Source organism: Cygnus atratus, chromosome 24 (assembly GCF_013377495.2).
Source record: "Cygnus atratus isolate AKBS03 ecotype Queensland, Australia chromosome 24, CAtr_DNAZoo_HiC_assembly, whole genome shotgun sequence".
Classification (NCBI taxonomy): Eukaryota; Metazoa; Chordata; class Aves; order Anseriformes; family Anatidae; genus Cygnus; species Cygnus atratus.
In genome coordinates, this window is record NC_066385.1 from 4,434,302 (window position 1) to 4,455,322 (window position 21,021).

General features: G+C 56.3%; 2 protein-coding genes across 2 annotated transcripts in view; one reads left to right on the plus strand and one right to left on the minus strand.

Moving 5' to 3' along the window:
* The first annotated feature begins 747 nt into the window (after positions 1-747).
* RNPEP (arginyl aminopeptidase) lies at positions 748-9,408 on the plus strand. Its single transcript, XM_035561357.2, is given in 20 exon segments — positions 748-793; positions 3,212-3,255; positions 3,258-3,303; positions 3,306-3,445; positions 3,447-3,527; positions 3,529-3,624; positions 3,807-3,905; positions 3,907-3,948; positions 5,424-5,459; positions 5,461-5,573; positions 6,218-6,334; positions 6,446-6,473; positions 6,475-6,682; positions 7,185-7,298; positions 7,444-7,556; positions 7,818-7,926; positions 8,289-8,519; positions 8,877-8,930; positions 8,933-9,010; positions 9,133-9,408. Coding segments are annotated over 20 exon segments (1,962 nt in total). The 3' UTR covers positions 9,300-9,408.
* A 3,332-nt stretch (positions 9,409-12,740) lies between these two features.
* LZTR1 (leucine zipper like transcription regulator 1) overlaps positions 12,741-21,021 on the minus strand; it is a 37,989-nt gene continuing 29,708 nt past the window's right edge. Inside the window, exons 15-20 of the mRNA XM_050715351.1 lie at positions 19,866-20,022; positions 18,955-19,081; positions 17,697-17,846; positions 17,387-17,492; positions 16,123-16,205; positions 12,741-13,176 (exon numbers count right to left, since the gene is read on the minus strand). Coding sequence (XP_050571308.1) covers positions 13,062-13,176; positions 16,123-16,205; positions 17,387-17,492; positions 17,697-17,846; positions 18,955-19,081; positions 19,866-20,022 — 738 coding nt within the window. The 3' untranslated portion in view covers positions 12,741-13,061. The remainder of the gene's footprint in view (positions 13,177-16,122; positions 16,206-17,386; positions 17,493-17,696; positions 17,847-18,954; positions 19,082-19,865; positions 20,023-21,021) is intronic.

Consider the following 21,021-nt stretch of genomic DNA (forward strand, 5'->3'; position numbering starts at 1 on the left):
CACGCCGAGGGAGTTTCCGCTGCCCTGCTGCCGGAGGTGACGCGGCCCAGCCGCATCCGCACCGTGGGGCTGTGCCCGGTGACAGCCGAGGATGAGGATGGAGACGACCACAGCCTCGCTGGGCTCTGCACCCCCGTGCCCCCACCCTGACGGCCCAGCCTCCTGCTGAGAGTGGCTGTGCTGGGTGCCCCGGGGTGCCCAGAGCCCCAAAACCCAGCCCCTGTGGCTCCCACGAGGCCACCACGGGGTTGTCCCCGCCTGGGTGGCCGCAGCAGGATGTGGCTTTGGTGGCAGCGCGTGGGAAAGCCCTGCCCAGCACGGCCCACTGCCCACCACCGGGGGCATGGGGGAAAGGCGGCCGGCACCAGGGAAAATCAGGGAATCGGGGAAATCACAGAATGGTTGGGTCAGAAGGGACCTTAAAGCCCACCTGCTTCCAGCCCCCTGCCATGGGCACAACGCCTCCCCCAGCCCCGGCTGCCCCCCAGCCCCATCCAGCTGCCAGCTCACGTCCAGTATTTCTGTCACCAACGTCCCCAAGCCGTTCTCTGCAGGGCCACCCCCAGCCCGTGTGGCATCACCCTGACCCCGGGGACGCCTGCAGCCCGAACCCACACCCAGCTCCCACCCCAAACCCGCCCTCTGCAGCACTGTGCAGACCGGCAGAGCCTCATTCCCACGTCCCAGAGGGAAGAGGATGCCAAGACGCCAGTGCCACCACCCCAGGGGGGCTCCTGGGCAACGAGCATGGTGGCTTGTCCCCACCTGCCCCCTCCTCACGCAATGCCTGGAGGTACCCTAGCCCCAGGTGCCTCCAGGGCAGCATCCAGGGTCCTGGATCCATCCCCTCCACGGCTGAACCCCGCCCTGGGGGCCACGCTGTAAATCACAGAGGGTGAAAGCCCCAATGGGTGCGCAGCATCCCCCCGTGGGGCTGCACCAAGGCTGTGAACCCAGGGGTTAATCCGGCTGTGCCCAAATTTCCATGCCCCTGAAGCCCTCGCTCAGGCAGCACAAAGCTCGTCAGGGGCCACTTGCTAATGAGCAGGGCTCAGGACCCTCCCTCAACCCCGGGGCCACTGGGGTGGGTTTGTGCCCCACCTGGGAGCATGCAAGGAGGACCCACGGGCTTTGCCAAGTTTGCTGCCAACCTGCAAGCTGTGCCTCAGCTTCCCCATGCGATGCCTGCAGAAATGCCGGGGCTGTCAGCCGAGCCACCGCCTGCACCCGCGTCCCACAACAGGTCCTGGCCCCCCAGGAATCATTTCTGAGCACACGCAGGGGCTGGCGCTTCCCAGGCCTGACCCCAGGAGCCTGGGGACTGATGCTGCTCCCCATGTGCCCTGGGTGGGAGGCAGGGGGAGAACGGGGACACCTGGCCCCGGTCCCACTCATCCCCTGCGGAGCCCAGCCCCACTGCAGCCCAGGGCCGGAAACACCTTTTTCCTGTCCGTGGGCAGGAAAAGCTCCCAGCTCAGATATTTATACCTCGCTGCCCCGCGGGGCCGGCCCCACCTCCCCGCAGCAGCCCTGGCCGCACCCCCAGCCCCGCTCCAGGCCCCACCACCCCCCGTCCTCATCCTCGCTCCCATTCCCTTCCTTGTCCCCATTCCTGTCCCCGTTCCCGTTTTTTATGGCTCCCTGCACACCGGGACTCACCTGGACCCCCCCCAGCACAGAGGACGAGGCCTGGATCCCACCCTGGGACCCAAACCACGGGGGGGACCCAGCCCCCAGCCTGCCCCCCCTACACCCCACACCGCAGGGCCATGTCGGATGGGGAGCGATGCCCGGGGGGAAACTGAGGCAGGGGCAGGGCTGGGGGGTGGCGAGCCAGGAGCAGGCTGCGAGCCCAGGGGCCGCATCGAGCCCAGGGCTCAGGAATTGGGGGCGATACCGGGCGAGCGAGGGGGGCAGCGGCGGGACTTCGCCCCCACACGCTGGGAATTTGGGTGCCCACGTCCTGCGTTGCTGCCCCTCTCCAAAACGCCCTGCAGGGGTGCGGGGCTGTTCGGACATCCGCCGGGAAGCCCTCCGAGCCGCAGCAGCGCTTCCCGGCACGCGTGGGCTCCTGGCTTCCCCCCCCAGCTGGGATTTTCCGAGGTGAGACCCCGGAGAGCGGCGAACGCGTGCCGTGGGCGTCCATGCCCAGGACGCTTCGCCTACCCCTGCGCAGGGCTCGCAACCCGTTTCGGAGGTGCGGAGCCGCACTCGGAGCCCGCCCGAACCCTGCGGGCCCCCCGGTGCTGAGCCGGGATCCTCCGGTGCCACCGGGAGCCGTCTGGCCGCAGCGGGGCCGGGGACACCGAGACCCAGCGCCACGAAGTCCCCGCTGCCCTCCGGCTGTCCCGGCCCCGTGCCTCAGTTTCCCCACTCGCTTCCTGCGGCTCCCCCGGGAGACCCCGAGCCGGGGACAGGCGACAGCGTGAGGGGGGCACCGGGACAACGGGAGGAAGGGACCCCCGGCACCGGCCGGGGCCGGGCTGAAGGAACGGGACCCCCGGGGGACCCTGCCCGACAGCCCCGTGTCCCCTGGGTGTTCCCATCCTGGGTTGTCCCCTCGGGGATGTCCCCCCCCGGGGTGTCCCCCCCCGGCCCCCCAGCACTCACCGCCGCCGCCCGGCCCGCTCAGCTCCCGGCTGCCGCCTCCCCAGCGGCAGCGGCGCGGACTCGAAGCGAGCGCGGGCCCGGGAGCGGCGGGGAGGAGCCGCGCAGGCCCCGGCCCCCCCCGGCCCGCCTGCAGGACGGCCCCGAGCACACGGGGGGGGGCGTGTGGGCAACGAGACGGAGGGGGGGCAGCACCACGGCGCGCCCACGAGAGCCCGCAACCCACGGGGTTTCCCCCCGCACGAATCCCCCTCCCACGGGGTCCCCCCCCCCCCCCCCCAACGGGACCCTCCGCTCCCCCAGGACCCCCTCCCCCCCCCCCGGGTCCCCCCCCCATGACCCCCGACCCCGACCCCCGCACCCTCAGAGACCCCCCGCTCCTCCCTCGCACCCCCCCCCTCCGAACTCCCCCCCGCCACCATCCAGACCCCCCGTCCCCCATGCCCTCCCCCCCACGAGTCCCCCCCCCTTTCATCGGAGCCCGCAGCCCCACATGATGCCCCCCCCCCGGGAGCTTCCCTCACCCATGTTCCCACCCCCCGTCCGCCCCCCGCCCCCTCCCGCCCCTCCCCGCCCTCCCCCCCCCGCCCCCCTCCCGCCGCAGCAGCCATGGCGGCGGAGCCGGCCCGGGACACGGCGACGGCAACGGGGGGGGCGCGGCGGCCCCCTTCTCGCTGCTCCACCTGCACCTGGAGCTGGGGTCGCCTTCGGCTCGGGGGGGGGCGCGGGGCGGCTGCGGGGGGCGGCGCGCTTGGAGCTGCGCTGCCTGCGTCCGGGGGGCCGGGCGCTGGTGCTGGACTCGCACCCGACGCTGGAGGTGCGGGGGGCGACCCTGCTGCCCGCCCCCCCCGGGGCCCGAGAGCGAGGCCGATGGCGGCGGAGGCCGGGAGCTGCCCTTCGAGAGCCTCCCGTTCGCCAGCCTACGGCTCGGCGCTGCGCCTCGCCCTGCCCCGGGAGCCGCGGCCCGGGCAGCTGCTGGCCGTGCGCATCGACTACGAGGCGGGCGAGGGGCCCGGGGTGAGCGGGGGGGCGAGGGGCCGGGGAGGGTCCGCAGAGGGGGCTCGGGGGGACGCGGGGACGGCTCCCACCCCGTCCCGAAGGCGCCCGGCGTGGGGCGAGCCGGGGACCGAGGTGGGCTCCGGGTGGCGAGTGGACGCCCGCCGCCCCCTCACCGCCGCGCTGTTCCCCCTGTGCTGCAGATGTCGTGGCTGGCCTCCTCCCAGACCGCCCAGAAGGAGAAGCCTTTCCTCTATACCTCTGGCTTCCCTGTGCTCAACAGGTCCTTCTTCCCCGGCTTCCCACACCCCGGGCACGAAGAGCACCTACTCGGCACGGGTCCAGGTAAAGCCCCGCCGCTCACAGCGCTGTCTCTTGTCTCTCGCCAGGTGTGCTGGCTCACCCCGAGCAGACAGCGGGGAAGCAGAAGCCCTTTATGTACACTCAAGGCCAGGCGTCCTGAATAGATCCTTTTTCCCTGGCTTTGACACTCCAGCAGTTAAATGCACATACTCGGCACGGTGCAGGTAAGCGGCTCCCCGGGAGGGGCGCGGGGCACAAACCCCACCGCCTTCCTGAAGCTCTCCTAGAGCAAAGCCCTCGCCGTGCTCCCGTCCGGAGGTGCTCGAGGGGCAGGAAGCCGCCGGCTTCCCGCAGGATGCCCCGGACGCGTTCGGGTGCTGCAGGACTGCTGCCCGGAGCCCGTTGCGGCCGCAGGTTCGAGACGATTTGGAGCATTACGCTCCAAATCCCCCCTGCAGGCCCCCAGCAGAGAAGGCAGTGACAAAATATTTAGCTTGTACTTTATTTTCCTCTACAAGTACGCCCGGCCCGAGTCGCTCCTCTCGCCTTTCCCCACCCTTCCCCAGCCACCGCTGAGGCCTCTGGTTTGTGCATGACAGCGGCGTGCGTGCCGGGCGATGTGCTGAAAGCTTTTGCCTCCGAGCAGGACGCTGCTAAAATGCTCTGTGCTTGATGCCAAAATGCCAGTGAGCAGCTGGGATTAGCTGGGTGCTTGAACCTCTCGGGTCTCCTCGTGGGGATGCAGCTGCCTGAGTAATTCCTCTGAATTGTTAACGTGGAAAACCCAGCTTGGTCCCCTAGCAGGCGGCAGGTGCCTTCCCCTTTTTGTTTAGCCCCAAACCAAGTCGCTCACACCCAGGTCCGTCCCCTCTCCTGGGGGAGCGCAGCCAGCAGCGGCGCTGCCGGGGGGTGAGGGATGCTGCTGGGGGCTGTAACGCTGATGGTACACCGAGGCCGTGGCATCGGCTGGTGATGCAGGAATTTATTTTTCTCCCCCTTGCTCTAAATTCTTCCCTGAAAGTTGGAGCAAAGCTCCCCTCCTGAAGGGTGAGCACAGGGCTCATGTGTTGGAAAACCCCGGTGCAGAGATCGGTGCCGCAGGAACCGTGCTCTCCCCAGCACCGCCAGGCTCGCCTCCTGCCTGTCCCGCAGCCGCCGGGCTGGCGGAGCCACTGCGGAGCTTACTGGGGCCTGATGAACCGGGATAACGAGCTGTTGTGCAAGGACGGGGAGGAGAGCTGCTTTCTGTAGGGCACGCGCTGATTCCTGCCCTTCCTGTTCTGCTCCCTGCTGCGCCCCTGCACCCTGCAGCAACAGGGCTCACTGTGTGCCTCTGTTGCTGTGTTGCTGTGCTCAGCCGCTTTGTCCCAAATGCTGTGGTGCAGAAGGGATGGTTGCGAGCAGCACGGCTGGCGGGGGTTTGGCGCTGGGGACACGTAGTGGGGTCCCCAGCCGGGCTGGATGACACCCTGCTTCGTGCAGCGCAGATCTGATGGACGTTTTGTCCATGTTTCCAGGTCCCCGAGGGCTTCACGGCGGTGATGAGCGCCACAAACCTGGGAGAAGCAGAAAGACAACACCTTCGTCTTCAAGATGGACCATCCCATCCCCTCCTACCTGATCGCCCTGGCTGTTGGGGACATCGTGTCTGCTGAAGTTGGCCCAAGGTAAGCGCCTGCAGAAGCAACCTGTGCATTAAGTCACGGCCGTGGGAGCCACCGCTTGCTGTGGAGCCCAGGAGGAGTCCCTGGGCAGCGCTTTGTGTCAGCCCTGTGCACGTGGGCAAGGGCAGCGCATGCCCACCGCCAAGCAAAGGTCCCACATCTCTTCCCCAGGCTGGTCGTTTGGAGCTCCCGGCTGCTCCAGCAGCCATATAAAAGCCCTTTGGCATTCGGACTAGGAAGAGATTGCAACAGTTGGACTCTCGTTAGCTTTGTTTACCACCAGGCTTTTATGTTGTCGCAGAATAAACACGTGCAGTTATTGTCTGATGAAGCAACAGGGTGAAAGTCCCCTCATGGTTAACGCTTCCTCTTGTTGGCACTGGCCAAGCACATGACTTGCAGGAGGTCTCCGCCTGCGCGGCGATTGTCCTGCAGGGTCCCCGGTGCTGCTCCTCCTGCTGCAGACACAATTGCACTGATCAAGGCAGGGTGGGGGGATCTCTTTGGGGGCACCTGCTCGGCTCTGGACGAGGCCCCGACTCAGAGGGGTCACTCAGTGGGGCCGAATGCCCCCCGAAGTCCCCGCTCCTCGGCGTCCAGAGGGACCCCCTTCCCTTGCTCGGTCTGAGCTCTGTTGGTCTCTGCAGGAGCCGTGTCTGGGCCGAGCCCTGCCTGATCGAGGCTGCTAAGAAGGAGTACGACGGGGTGATCGAGGAGTTCCTGGCCGTGGGCGAGAAACTCTTTGGACCCTATGTTTGGGGCAGGTAGGAGGGGCCCTGTTCCTTGGGGCAGGGGATGGAGCATCCCCCGGCCCCTGGGCCGCGGCTGCAGGCAGAGGTGTGCTCCGTACTGAGCCGCCGGCTCTTCCCTGCCAGGTACGACGTCCTGTTCATGCCGCCCTCGTTTCCCCTTCGGCGGGATGGAGAACCCCTGCATCACCTTCGTGACGCCCTGCCTGCTGGCCGGGGACCGTTCCCTGGTGGACGTCATCATCCACGAGATCTCCCACAGCTGGTTCGGCAACCTGGTCACCAACGCCACCTGGGGCGAGTTCTGGCTGAACGAGGGCTTCACCATGTACGCCCAGAGGCGCATTTCCACCGAGGTCTACGGTGCGTGGCCGTGCCCGGGGTCTGCAGGCAGCCGGGTTTTGGGGTCTGTGGAGGCTCTGCGCCTGCCTCCGAGAGCTGCACGTGGGACCAAGGCCCGTACCGCGTCCTGCAGGAGACGAGCAGCGCTCTGCCAAGCACCGGGGTTTCTTGTTAACAGCAACCAAACTCGTGTCAGGCGTGGATGGAGCCGCCACATCCCCGTAGCAGGGACGTGGGGCGCTGCCGGGCTGGGAGCAGCGATCTCGCCCAGCCTCACCTTTCCTTTGCCCTCCCAGCTCCTTGGCAGCGTGACCTCTGGCTAACCCAGGGCTGCGCTGCTGCGCTTCCCACCCAAACGCCTCCTTCCCCCAGCGACGGGGCTGGCCCGGCAGCTGCTCCCCCAGCCAGCAAGGCTCACTCCGCTTGCCCCTTGTAGCAGCACCCGTCACCCTCTCACCGCGTGGGGCAGGAACGCGAAGCGTGCGGGTCGGGGTCTCCAAACGCCTCCATTTGTCCCCGCCAGGTTCAGCCTACACCTGCCTGGAGGCCGCCACGGGCAGGGCCCTGCTGCGCCAGCACATGGACAACACCGGGGAGGACCATCCGCTCAACAAGCTCCGGGTGGTGATCGAGCCAGGTCCGTGGGAGCCCCCGTGGGTGGTGCTGGTGGTGCCCGAGGCTGCGCAGGGCTGTGCTCCGTGCGGAAAGCGTGAATCCGCGTGCGCCGCTCGTTTTGCAGAGCAGCAGGTCGGTTGTGAGCCGTTTCCCTTCTCCCCTGCCAGGCGTCAACCCGGACGACACGTACAACGAGACTCCCTACGAGAAGGGGTTCTGCTTCGTCAGCTACCTGGCGCATCTCGTGGGGGACCAGGGCAAGTTCGACGCCTTCCTGCAGGTAGGTGGAGGGACGGCGCGCCCGTGCTGGGGAGCTTGGAGCAAACTGGGGCTGGGCGACGTGAAATGCTGCGGTGGGAGGAAGGAACACGGGGAGCCGAGAAGGAAGGGCTGAGCTGGGTGGGTGAGGAGAGGGGGGAACAGAGGTGGTCCCAGGGGGGTGGCAAGGGTTGAGCGTGGCAGCAGATGGAGGGGGTGTTTGGGGATGTGCCGGGGGGAGGCAGCGAGCACGCATGGCAACCCACCCCGGCTGTCCCCACAGGCCTACGTGGAGCGGTTCAAGTTCCAGAGCATCACAGCAGATGATGCCCTCAATTTCTTCCTGGAATACTTCCCCGAGCTGAAGAAGCAAGGCGTGGACTCGCTCCCAGGTCAGTGGCGGCTGCCAGGCCCTGGGCACTGCTCTGCAGCACAGCCCTCGGCGGTCCCAGAGCCTTCTTCCACCTGAGCATGGAGAGCTGCTGAGCCTGGCTCTGAGGATGATGAGAGCTTGGCAAGAGCACTGCTGTGGTCTACTGCCTCCTCTCCGCTGGGCTTTCCTTCTGGCACTGGTCTCGCTGCAGACCACGTGTTGTGTTAAGTCCTGTGCTCAGCGGGGACGGGGCTCAGCCCTGCCCGGTGCCAAAGCCCGTGCCCGGTGTGAGCTTCGTGGGGCTGCCGCTGCTGAGGTGCAAACTGAGCCCTGCCCAGGTGGGCCCCCCCCCCCCAGCTCTCCCTCCCTGCCTCACCGCAGGCTTGGAGTTCGATCGCTGGCTGAACACGCCGGGCTGGCCGCCCTTCCTGCCCGACCTCTCCCCGGGGCAGCAGCTGATGAAGCCGGCGGACGAGCTGGCGGAGCTGTGGGCAGCCGACAGCTTGAATGTGGAGGCGATCGAAGCCGTGGACATCGCGGCCTGGAAGACGTACCAGCTGGTCTACTTCCTGGACCAGCTCCTGCAGAAGTCGCCCCTACCCGAAGGTGAGGGCCTGGCGCCCAGGGGAAACCCAGGGTGGCATCACACGTGGCCCAGGCTGTTGGCCGGGGATGTGAGGGCATCACCGGGACGTGTTGGTGCACATCAGTTGGGGATGTTCCCTGGGGACACGTGTGTGGTGGCAGCACAGAGCCCAGCCGCCCCCAGGCTGGCTCGGCCGTGGTGTCACCACCTGCGTTCGCCTCTCCTCGCCCCCGCTGCCGAGCGAGTGCTGCACCCGCACGGCCCTCACCCAGCCCTGGGGTGCCGGAGAGCCCGGGGCCGGGAGGATTCGCAGTGGGGCCAGGGCGAGCTCCGGGGCCCCGTGGGAGCAGAGGCGATCGCTCTCTCTCCCAGGCAATGTGGAGAGCTGAGCGCGATGTACCCGAAGATCTCCAAGGCCCAGAACGCCGAGCTGCGGCTGCGTGGTGCCAGATCATCCTCAAGAACAACCACGAGTCCGAGTACAGCAAGGTCAAGGACTTCCTCCACAGCCAGGTTTGTCCCCATCCCTCTGAGGGGACGAGGGTGACACCGGGGGGACGCAGGACCCCCTGGTCAGCCCCAGCCCTCCCCCTGCTGCGGTGGAGGTGGCTGGGGCCCGACCGCGTCTCTCTCCGGCAGGGAAGCAGAAGTACACCCTGCCCCTGTACCGCGCCATGTGGGGCGGCTCGGAGGCGGCCCGGGCGCTGGCCGTGGAAACCTTCTCGCCACGGCCGCCCAGCTCCACGTCAACGTCCAGAAACTACGTCAAGAAGATCCTGGGCTTGGAGGGGGCAGAGAAGGCGTGAGCGGAGAACGGGGTGCTCCTGCCCCTGCCCACCTGGGGCGCTTCCTCTGGGGCAAGCCCTCAGTGAGGTCTCACTGCACATATTTCCTTATTAAATTTTATAATTTTTACCTTTTTGTGCTTTAAGTATTTCCAGCAGTCCCTGTGCAGCTTCAGCATGAGTTTATGCTCCTCCTGGCCAGGACCCATCCCGAGGCCCCGGGGTTTACCTGGAGGGATGGGCCTGGCACAGAGGCCTCTGGTCCTCTGCTGGGGGCCCGGGGGGGTCCCTGCATTACCTTGGGACGCTGCCCCCCGCCCCGGCTTCAGCCCCACCCTGCCCCGTGCCCTGCAGAAAATGAGGTGGGACTTGTTCTCCTGCAGGGCTCCGTGTGGCTGCAGCTGTGAGCCCTGCCTTTCTCCGCCTGTCTCTTCTGGAGCTGGGGTCTGCGTCCCCGTGTAGGCTGTGCCTCCTCTCCCTGGGGGCTCAGTTTGGGGCTGGGGAGGGCAGGATGCGTCCCTGCTGTGCCACCTCTGCCCTGGGCAGAACAGGGCCCTGCCACGGGCCGGCAGCACGACAAACCCCACAGATTTGTGAGCAAACAGGGAACTTAGCGTGGGAGCTGCCATCCAGCCTCGGTGCAGGGATCAGGGATGGAGCCTGGCCCACGGACCTGCGGTGCAGGAGCAGCAGCTGGGTCAAGACCATCCCCTGAGCCTGGCCCTTAGATGCAGGGAGCGACTCTAACAGATTTCTGAGCAGCAGCGTAATGGCTGTGGGGGCTCCAGCCCAGGCGTAGCCTAATGGGCTTTTAGACAGAGGCGTTCCATCAGGAGAAGAACCGTCTGCTCTGGTGAGCAGCCAGGCGCTGACAGCAAACCGCATGGCAAGGGGCAGCGAACCCGAGCTGACACGTACACGGTGCTGCATGGAAGCGGCTCTGGGTGTTTTGCTGGGGTAACTCCCGCAGAGGCTGGACAACAATGATGCAAGTAAAACATGATTTAAGGGCTTTACAGCGCCAATGTGGCCTACATAGGGAGACTGCAGGAATAGGACAAGGAGCAAGCTCGAAAGCGATGTAGATGCTTGTCCCCACCAAGTGCAAGACCAAGAGCACGTTCCCTGAAGCCAAATTCCAACACAAAGCTGCCAAGGGCCACGCCAGCCACCATGAACCCGGGATCCTGCTGGCCACAAAGGCCCCCGAGGCCAGTGGCTGGACAGGGTGCGCTACGGTGGAGCTGGGGGAGCACTCGACTGCCTTAGGAAGCACAAACCCAGCCTTGCTGGAGCCCACCCTGCTCAAGTGCCTCGAGAAGCCAGCTGTTTGCTGCAGCTCCTGCAGGAGCTTCGTGCAGAGGACAGCCAGAGTGCACCCAAGGGGACGGCAGCACCGTTCCCTTTGGGCTGTGCACCCCCTGCTCCTGGGGGGAGGTCAGCCCGCGCCCCACGAGCAGCTCTGGCACCTCCTGGCCTCCTTCCCCCCTGCCCCAGGAGGGCACAGGCTCGGGCTGGGCAGCGCCAGCCTTGCCCGCCAGCAGCCCACGGCTCCTCTTTGTGCTGGCTGCAATTCCCAGCTCCTGCACACCAGCAGCCCAGAGGCAAAGCACAAAACGACAGAGCAGCTCCATTGCCTGCAGTTTTTCAGCCAATATACCCCACTGATGCAAGTCTGACCAAGCACTGAGGTCACTGGAGCATACACCCAGGCTAAGCCAAAACCACCTCTGAAACAAGACGCCTGCAGCGCCCAGCTCTGAGGGTACAGAGCGCACATTTCATCGCTGATGTGCTCAGAAATAAACTCCAAACCCCAAATCGTTGGAGAAAATAGTCAAAGGGGCTGGCTGAAGTTCACGATGAAGTCCACCTTCCTCACCAGGCTGTGCATCTTGGAAAATGGCTGTCCTCTAGTGGATTCAGCATTGCTGAAAATCACTTTTAGTATTATTACTTGTCGCTTATAACCTGCTCCATTAGCAACCCTGCTTTCCCAGGGAAAATGTAGATCATTGGCACAATTAACACAACCCCTGACAAGAGAACTCATTAGCTCTGAGGCATCTGGAAATAATCCCCCAGGCTGAAAAGACTCCTTGGCTCTCAGATATATCTGCCACCTCTGGTCGGACTCACCTGAGCAAAACAAGCCCTCAGCTGGGATCAAGTGGTCCACAAAGCAGTTCCCTTGGGATTAATTAAAAACTACAGCTTCTCCTCTGCACAGAGACCGCAATGCCCTCAGCATACCGGAAACACGTGTGCATGTAGGTGCTACAGGAACGTCGATCAGGAGCTCACACACCTCGCACTGGGCCCAGGAACTGACACCCTGAGTACAGCCACAAAGGGCTGCAGCTCCCAGGTGGGCTCCTCAGCTGCCTCCAGCTGCAGTCAGCTCTTGCCCTTTCAAGAAGCCCAGAAGAGCAGCACTACCTCTGGGCTGCCTTCTGCTTCGCACGCAATTTTTTTTTCTCAGTGCAGCAAGAAAGGGAGCGTAAACCCGCCCCGCGAAGCTCCTCCACCCAACCGCCAGCTACTGCTAACGCAACGTGGCTGGGCTTCGACCTGCTGTGCTGCTTCCTCCCGGTCCCGCTGGGTGGATGGGGATGGGAGTTTGTGGTCCCCAGGACCTCTACATGCTGCTGCGACGTAAGGGGGCAAGACAAGATGTTGATCCTCAGCCTCTGTCCCTCCCTCTTCTGGGCTGTCTCGGTGGCTCTCAGCAGGGCAGGGGAGCAGCTTGGTCCAGCAGACATTTAACCACCCGTTATGATGCCCTCCCAAGCTGCACAACTGAGGTAAAAGCTTCTCTGTCCCCCTCTGCAGTGCGCGAGAAGCGTCCTGCACGGCCGGGAGCTGCAGCAGGGAGGGAAGAGCAGCTGCATCTCTGAACTGGCTGGGAAGGGCGCGCTGCCATCACTCACCTTCCTGCAACGAAGACACTCAGCGTAAAATTAGTAACAAGCTGTAGCACAGACATTTATTTTTAACAAAGTGACCTTCATCAAGCTAAGAGTTCTTGTCGCTTAATTTTCTCCAAAATGAAAGCCCAAGTCAATCGTGTAATGCAGGGGAGATGATGTTAACTCTTTATTAATATACTGATATTGAAAGGCTTAGTGAGACAGGATTAATGGATTTGAGGGTCAGAAAGGAAAACGCTGTAATCTTCTAGTTTGACCTGCAGCAGAGCATAGCCTGGGCTTCCTGCAGCCCACCAATCCAGGCAGTTGCAAAAGGGCTTATCTTTTTAATCCATGCCATGGGGAGTCTCTGGAAAAGTCACTACAGTCTGGTCCAACAGTCAGCTTACACTGCTAACACCACGCTCTCTGTTTCCAGTTTTGTTATATCTGACTTCCACTTACAGCCCCGGGCTGTTTCAACTGAACTTCTTTAAATAGTATATTCTTTAAATACCGTGTTTCAAAATATTAATGACTCTCTATTTGTGGACTGCTTTTACTTTACAGTATATAGGCGCAATAACGGGCTTGATTCGGAACTTAGTTTATCCCCAAACTATGTGGAATTAATTAATTCCTTAATGGTTTCAATTTTACATTTGCGTAACAGAGACCAAAACCCTTCTCCATGAAGGTACAAACCAAGCAAATCCACAGGAGAGTAACTCAGCTGTCCACGCTCCTCTTGGCCGTCTGCTATATTGTTGTAGACACTATGAGCAGCTCAGTACGGAATGGTAAAAAAGAGAGTCAGCTGTAAAGTGTTAGATTTTTGAGAAAAAAATTGAAAAGTCCGATTTACCAAAGCATGTCATATGTCTGAGCCCAGCTCTGCACACTGCTTGTCTGATATGTGGTTAGCTAACGACTCTATGATGTCAAGAAGGAGTGGCTGACTTAGGGAGCGGAGGTTTGGCAACTTGGAGACTTCAAGGAAAGAAAAACAAAACAGAAGAACACAAAGAAATTAAAACCCTCCCCAATCACAGCTGATGTACCATCGTCTTCCCCCTGCCACCCCACATGAACACGCAGGTCAGGCAAGTCACGGCTGGGCGGCGTGCTGCGTGAAATTACAATTGTGGAGCTGGGAAGCAGAAAATGGCCCACGGGAGCTCAACTCGTGACTTCCTGCACTTTCATTCCACTTTCAGACTGCTGCATGGAGGGGGTGGGAATGGAGAACAGCAGAAATGCTGACCCAGCACGCCTCTCCAAGAAAGGAGAAATTACTATTCGTAATGACAATTCCGCTGTTACTGGATGCAGGACGAAGCACTCTCCTAAAAAGCAAACCTGGGCAGCAGCACAGCCTTGACTTCGAAGTCTGTGTGTGTTTCTACCGACCTCCAGATCAATCTGAACTTGACTGAGGACCTGATCTCTTCACTCCTCTGTGCTCCCAAGGAGAGGTGGTACTTAAAGCAGAAGCCCTGTTCAGTATCCACGCTGGTTTTGCTGGTATGCCTCCCACAGTCAGAGCGGGGCCCACTGCAGCACTAGCCAACCAAAACCTTTGCCACATCAAATATATGTGAACCTACAACATGTTGTAGGTTGTAGAGCACATCTTTATGCTCCTAGGCTGCTCAGAAGCTCAACTGCTATCAAAAGGGAGCTCTAGGCTTTCCTGTCCTCCACAACTTTCTAGAACCAAGCCAGCAATCCCTCCTTCTGCAGTTTATTAACACCCCTGTCCAGCCTTGAAAGCAGACTGCCTAAAAGCCTGTCCACTTATCCAACCCGTATTATCTGATCTAATAAAATAAATCACCTCACTTTAAAGGAGCTCATCTGTGATAAAGCATAAAGATATTCTGAGCATCTTCTGAAACCCTGGAAGGAAAACCACTGAGTGCACTTTCAGAAGGAGCTCAGGATAATACCTGCTTGAAATCACGTGCCCAAAATAAATGAGGGCAGGAGGACTGGGAGAGGAAAAAATACCCCGGTGACACTGCTGGGAATCCTGCTCTGTGTCAAGAGGCAACCACACTGCAGAAGAACAGATCAGAGCTGGTGTCGAAACACAAGCAACAATCAAACGCTTCAGAACAGCAGTTTTATTAGGGCTTTTGCACAGTGCTGACACACAAAAGCCTAAATACACAGTGTCCAAACTACTGAACCTCTGAGAACAGCTCTTCAATTGGTGTTCTTACTGCTGGGAAAACTCTTTAATGCTCTGAATCAAGAGCAACATTAACCAAGCTGGAAGAACGGGAGATCACAACGGCCATATACCCAGCCTGTCTAAGCCTTGATGACCCGCCAGCCAGGCTTGCACAGCAAGAACAAATCACCTTTCAGAGTCTGTGGCATGCAAGGGAGCAGAACAGCAAGCATTCCTGCCCAGCCACGCACACACAGTCACACAGCGCTGGGCCAAAAATCACACACTGGAGCCTCTCAGGCCAAGCACAAACATTGCATAAATAAGATTTCTTGCACATCTGCTTGACAGTCTTCCAGCCACATTTTGATGAAAACTGTCCTAACAGTCAACAGTTTAAATATAAAACATTTCCACATATTCTGGCTAGTGAAGATGAGTACAATTGAGTAACACCCTTTAGTTCAGATCTTTTTTTCTGAAATGTTGCAATATTCATTTCCCCCCAGGACATTCTGGTGAGAATCACTCCAACCTGTTTGTCCTCCTGTGGCCTCCACTGGGAAGGACCATGAGATTTCAGCTCGCGGGGACTACAGCACAGTGACCCCAAACCCGAGGAGCTGTCCCAACCACCTGTCTGTCCTGTAGCCTGCAGTGGGGCCATTCCCCACCCCATGCTGAAGTTGGGCCCCTCTGCAGGATCCACGAGGCCAGAAGAAAACGTGCAAGACAAAGCCAGGGGCTGTAACCTCGTGCTGAGGTCCCTCCACCAGGCGTGGGATTCCTGGATGCTGGCTCCACTCTCAAAGCTTCTTATACATTTTTAGTGATTTCTGAGTGTAAAACTCATTAAATTTGGGCAACTTAGGCATTTAATAAAGCACCCGAATACCTCCCTCTGACTATCCAATCTCTAGATACCAGCTGGACCTAGAGCTTTCCTTCCCTGTGGGCAGCAACAGGAGGACCGTGAGATTAAATATACCGAAGATAGAGAGCTCCTTGAATACTAGCTATGGCATTATTACCCGGAAGTATGTAGCATCCAGAAATCCCAATTCACAGTCCCTGTGATATACCTACCAGTTTCAACAATGTTAACAGTTGTGCAACAACTGGTGACATGCTGGGAAACTCTCACGGAGGGATCGTGTGTCATATGAGCAACAGGATGACAATACCCTTAATTCTCTCAAATGAGGACAGGAATATCAGCACATCAGGCTCATGACCTTTTCTATCCCCAGTGCATCATCCTGTGTGGTTTCCATGTTTTGATACATGGAAACCACAAAAAGCCCAGCCAGGACATGGTAATCTGCCTTTTGAGCACACGACAATATAACATCTATGACAGCGAGAATACTTCAACAGAAATACGAACACCACACTTGTAGCTACCAGTGAAAGAGAAAATCATGCATTCGATACATGACAAACTTATCTTGTTATACACACAGGAACCCAACGATGGCGTGGCACAAAATTAACAACTGGAACAAGCGGAAATGGAAGCAATTCTGTGCAACTTCTGTTTTGGAAGGTGTCTGCATTTCCAGACTAGATTGTTCTAGTCTTTTATTTATTTTTAATGTTAAAAGTGTGCCTAGCAGACTTGTCAGAGCCAAGGACATGCAGCCAGCTCTCAGCTGTCTCACATGAGGAAGAATGAAATGGATTCCTACATTAATGTGTCTTTAACCAACGCAGAGACAGAGGACAGCAGCTCTCAAAAGCCCCAGAAAAGATGCAACCAACCTTGGTGAACTGGTGAACAATGATGTGCAGACAGTGCCTCTTCATGTCCAGGGCCTGGGTCTTGTCAGCTGCCTCCAAAATCTACAGCAAAAGCAAAGGTAGGGTTTTCCTTCTGCATTGCTCAGACGTACGGTGCACAAGTACTGTTCTGACTCACAGGAGATAATTCCTCTGAGCTACAGAAACATCAATGTTTTTCATTACAAACCTGAATCTTTTCTAAACTAATCAGAAATAAGCCTTGGATTTAAAATGTGTGGAGTGCTCAGGAGATAATTAGCAGGAAACTGCAGGTCTGTTTCAGAGCCAGGTTCCCTGAAGTGCCCCAGTGAGACTGGCGTGGGCAAGAGCCAAGAGCAGTCAACGCAGGCTTTGATTCTGCTCATGTTGCAGAGGGTTCAGTTTTCTACCAAGCAAATGGCTTGCTTTTTGCCAAGTAAATGGCTTTTTCAAGGAGTATTTTTGTTGCCACTTCATCGCCAGATCCTGTCTAATAGAACAAGACTAACCTCACCTGCACACCACCGTTTGCTCCAGTACAAGTGTCTACTGAAAAAAGGATTTGGAGATGGCTGCTGAGCCTACAGTACATCGTAAAAAGCCCTTTAGAAGCTCTGTGGGATGAGGAGCTCAAAAGGAACACCCTGGTGGCCAGTCGAGCAATACCTCCTAACACTTCAGCACTAATGACCCCAGGAGCAGACAAGGAAACAAAGCTGCTGGAGGCTGCGTTCCTGCATTCACGTCAGTCGTTCAGGGCCGCTGTCCTCAGGAGGGGCTGCGCAGTCTCAGGGGATGCCACTTGGGAAATGACTCAGTGAACCTGGCACTGGGGGTACCAAACCCACAACAAGGGACGTGAATGAACCGACAGCGATTCCTGCAAGAAACTACCTCATGTCTACCGTGTCAGATGACCATACTGGCACAGGGTCCCGTTAACACGCTCGCACACTTGAATCACCTGCAGCGTGGACAGGCAGCAGGCAAGCACGTTATGAAGAAGACAAGCTGTTTATAGTCCTGCAGTGTATTCTGATCTTATATTTCGCACGCTTTCCTACACAAACATGGCCCTTATTCCAATGCATTCAACTCTTCCCTACAAAATCCTACAGTAGCTTTATCTTAAAAGGTACACACCTTTACAGCCTACAGCTTCAAGTAAATTTTTTTTTTTTCAAAAAAAGAATAAATCCTAGGCCCACGAGACCAGGCTCTTTGGCACTCTTGTACCATTAAAGTTAGTTGGGGACAATTACCTGGAGTACGTTCTCCACTGTAACATTCATTTCTAGGTTCTGCTTACAGTACGCTTGCAGTCTGTTGTTGGAGAAGCCGTAATAGTAAGGTGCAGCAAAGAGGTAGCTGTTAATCCCATTAAGGAAAAAAAAAAGGTAAAGCAGAGGTAACAGCACTGATTGTAAACGCAAATGCAATGACAGAAGTTAAAATGGTGTTCCCGCTGCTAATGCAGCCCTGACAATCCTCATCCTGAGCCTGGCAATGCAGAGCTGAGGCACTGTACATGCACTTTAGACAGATACGTAACTACTTCAGATTTAAGGATACAGGGAGTCTTCAGGAGGCATGTTTACTTCTCCATAATAAATATATCTAAGCATAGATTCAAATGCTTGTTTGCTGGGAACCATTTCACCTATAGAAATATTCACTTGCCCATCTTCTGGCATGAAGGAACGGAACATGGCTTCAAAGTAACTGGAAAAGGAAGTAAGACTAATGTAACACATTCTGCAGACAGGCAGTTTAACTCACTACTGTTCAAAGGCAGTTATGAAGCACTGCAGGTTCCAAAGAAGTAAATGCAGGTGATAACCTGGGCAAAAACATTGCTAAATCGTTGTTTCATATATGTCTGCCTGTAAGAGTACTCCAAACATAATCCCCATCATTTCCATCAACACTACCTGAATTTGTCTGTTTCTTGAAAATTAGGACACACAGTCCTTTGATTTTTGTCTAATTTGCATAAAACCCAGCAGAAAGCTTAAAGCATTATGGATTTCCTTGCTATCTCCAGGCTGTAACTGCCACTCATGCATCAGGGTTTCTTTTAAAGAGTTGTGAAATGTTGCTGGTAACATACTACGGTAACTAATACTGAATATTATTACTGGGACTGGAAAAAACTTGCGGCAGTATTTGAAGTAGAAATTTGATGTGAACACCTACTGTCTTGCAGGACATAAAGGTGAAGTTACACAGAACACACAAGGAAGGGACAAACCCACTTCTTCGAAACAATGCGGAGGGAGAACAGAATGCATCTTCAGAAGGGTGAACTACTTGCCTCTGCAGCAAAGTATAGGAACAATCTAGTCTCTGTTATGCACCATTTTTTTTTCTATGCTTATTCATACCCAGTCTTAAATATCAGCAGGTGAGAAAGAGATTCAAGTTTCACATGATTCAAATGGATGTTCACCATCAGAACTCTTTCTGAGCTCACTGGACATCTGTTGCTTTCCACTTCACTAAAACAGCCTTATGCTTTACACCATTTTTCCTTCTCGTGATTTTAAAGATTCTTTGTCCTGCAGTGCAGCTTCTTACACATTCTCTAGAGAGTCTCTACAATTTTAATTTCCTTCTATCTTCCCCTGCTGGGTATCAAATTGAAAAATATTTAATCACTGTTGCTTAAAGGCTTATTACACTTCTTGAGCAAAGCTACGTCTTATACTTGATGTGGATACAAAGTTCCTCCCTGTCTTATACAAAAAGCAAGCTGACCCACAGACTGCACAGCACTGAGTTTTACGCATACAATATTTTTTATAGTTTTAATGAACAGTGACTCACTCACCTGGAACGGGCTGCTAGGATTGCTTTGTGGGCTGGCCGTGGGTGGCCATCCAAGAGGAGGATGATATCACAGAATTCAATCCCAGCTCCTTCAAGGTAAGCCTTCATGTCCTGAATTAAAGAAGTTCCTGAAAGTCAACACAGTGAAATAGTTAAAAACATGATAGTTCCAGCTGACCAGGTGCTGTCAAACTAACATATGGCCAAGTCATAGCTCCAGGCCCTCTTTCCTTTGGGACCCTTGGGGTGAGCAGAACGCAGGCCCTTCCACATCATCTTGGAGCAAAATGAGTTTCATCCTTCCCTACCACAAGCCCTTACCTGCTGCCCATCCCAGAAACATACCCAGCAACTCTGCTTTCAAACTGGTGACAGCAAGCTTCTGCTCTTCTTGTCTTCCACTAACTCTTTTTTTCTTGGTTAATTTTTCCATGCTTTCTTTCTCTCTTTGTCTCTCATGGTAAAATCATCACTGGCTTAGTCCCAAAATCCTCTTCCTCACTCCTGCTTCTTCTTTGGCATAAACCTGTGAGAGGCCAATGCCTCCACTCAGCTCGGTTACCTTCTACTCCACTTAAACTGAAGGTCTACTGCCTTTTCTTTGAATCGTTTTTTTATATCTTTCCAATCCTTCTGCCTCTTCTCTCTCTGCACAGAATCAGGATATGTTAACGCAAGGAGAACAGGACTAAATTTAATATAACCTCCCATGTATTTTAACGGGGATAATGTTCTGATTGAAGCCCAATGGAGAAAGAACTGGCATGTCCTGTCTTAGTCTGGGAGACAGCCTAATATAGTTACACCAACTGAAGAGTCAGTGGTCTACTCCCAGGCCATTTCCTAGATTAAACAAACTGCTAGCAACTCAAAAACACCACAGCTAATAATTTTATAAGGTATAAAAGTTACCAATGTCAAGTGGCTGATCGGAATGTGTTCGAACAGGAGGTTGCTGCTTTCTCCGTACAATCTCCACTATGAGGGATGAAGAAAGATGTTCAAACTCCTTCATCATTATTACCTGATTAAAATGTGATTCTTTCACCACAAAGTTCAGGCAATGTTCCTTTAAAAAAAAAAAAATTACTGTTTTTTGCATTAAGACATCCTACAGCATCACAGAAATGTTACACTGGTAAACAGCCATCTTTTTCTTACAAGCCTCCACATGGATCCTGCAGCTGCAACTATCAAATCTCTTCCTCACTAAGTGACCATCTAGGCTCCCATTTAGAGACAAAATCTGGGACAATTCTAAGTATCTAGAAAAACCTGACTAAGAAATAATGAGGGGAAGATTAATTGAATCCCATCCAGCTGCTCTGAAGATTTCTAAAACAGGAATCTCGGGAGATGCCAAAAACCTCATGAAGCTAACTAAGGTTGGTTGCTATTTCATAATAATACATTATACAATTAGATACCAAAATTTAATTAGAAGACTGAAGAGATCTTAACTCTTAATACTATCCAGTATTAAGAATTACAAAGAGGTGCAAATAGCTTGAAGGATTTCCTTAGGAAATTGTGTAGATTTTGTCTTAACCTTTTCTATAAAGGTTGCAAAGTCTGAAAGAGATCTTGCAAGCTCTTGTATGTCAAACTTGCTAGAAAAAAGTCAATGTGGTAGAAAGAAGACAAATGAACCAGACCTAATGCTGAACAGTTAAAGGGACAAAAAAAAAAATGGTACTCCATTTGCCAGTGTGAACCAACGCTTTCCCTCAGGATATTTTCATAAGCAAAAAATATAATCTACACCAGCTCACCATACGGTGAGCACAAAATTAAGCCAAAGAGTAATTAGTAATTTCCAGTTTTTGCCATGTTATTTCAGCTGGAATCTACAGGGATCTGTCTAGGACCCATCTGTAAAATGTTTTAAATAATGACTAGGGTGCCAGAAAGAGCAGCCTTCTGCAGATGGCAGCTAGCCATGAGGAATAACAAGCGCTTGAGAAGACAGGATGCCAATTCAAGATGATCCTGACAAAGTGGAGCGATGTGGAAGAGCCCCTGCCACCCTGCTGCTAGCTAAGGCAGGTGGAGGTAGCTTGCTGATCTG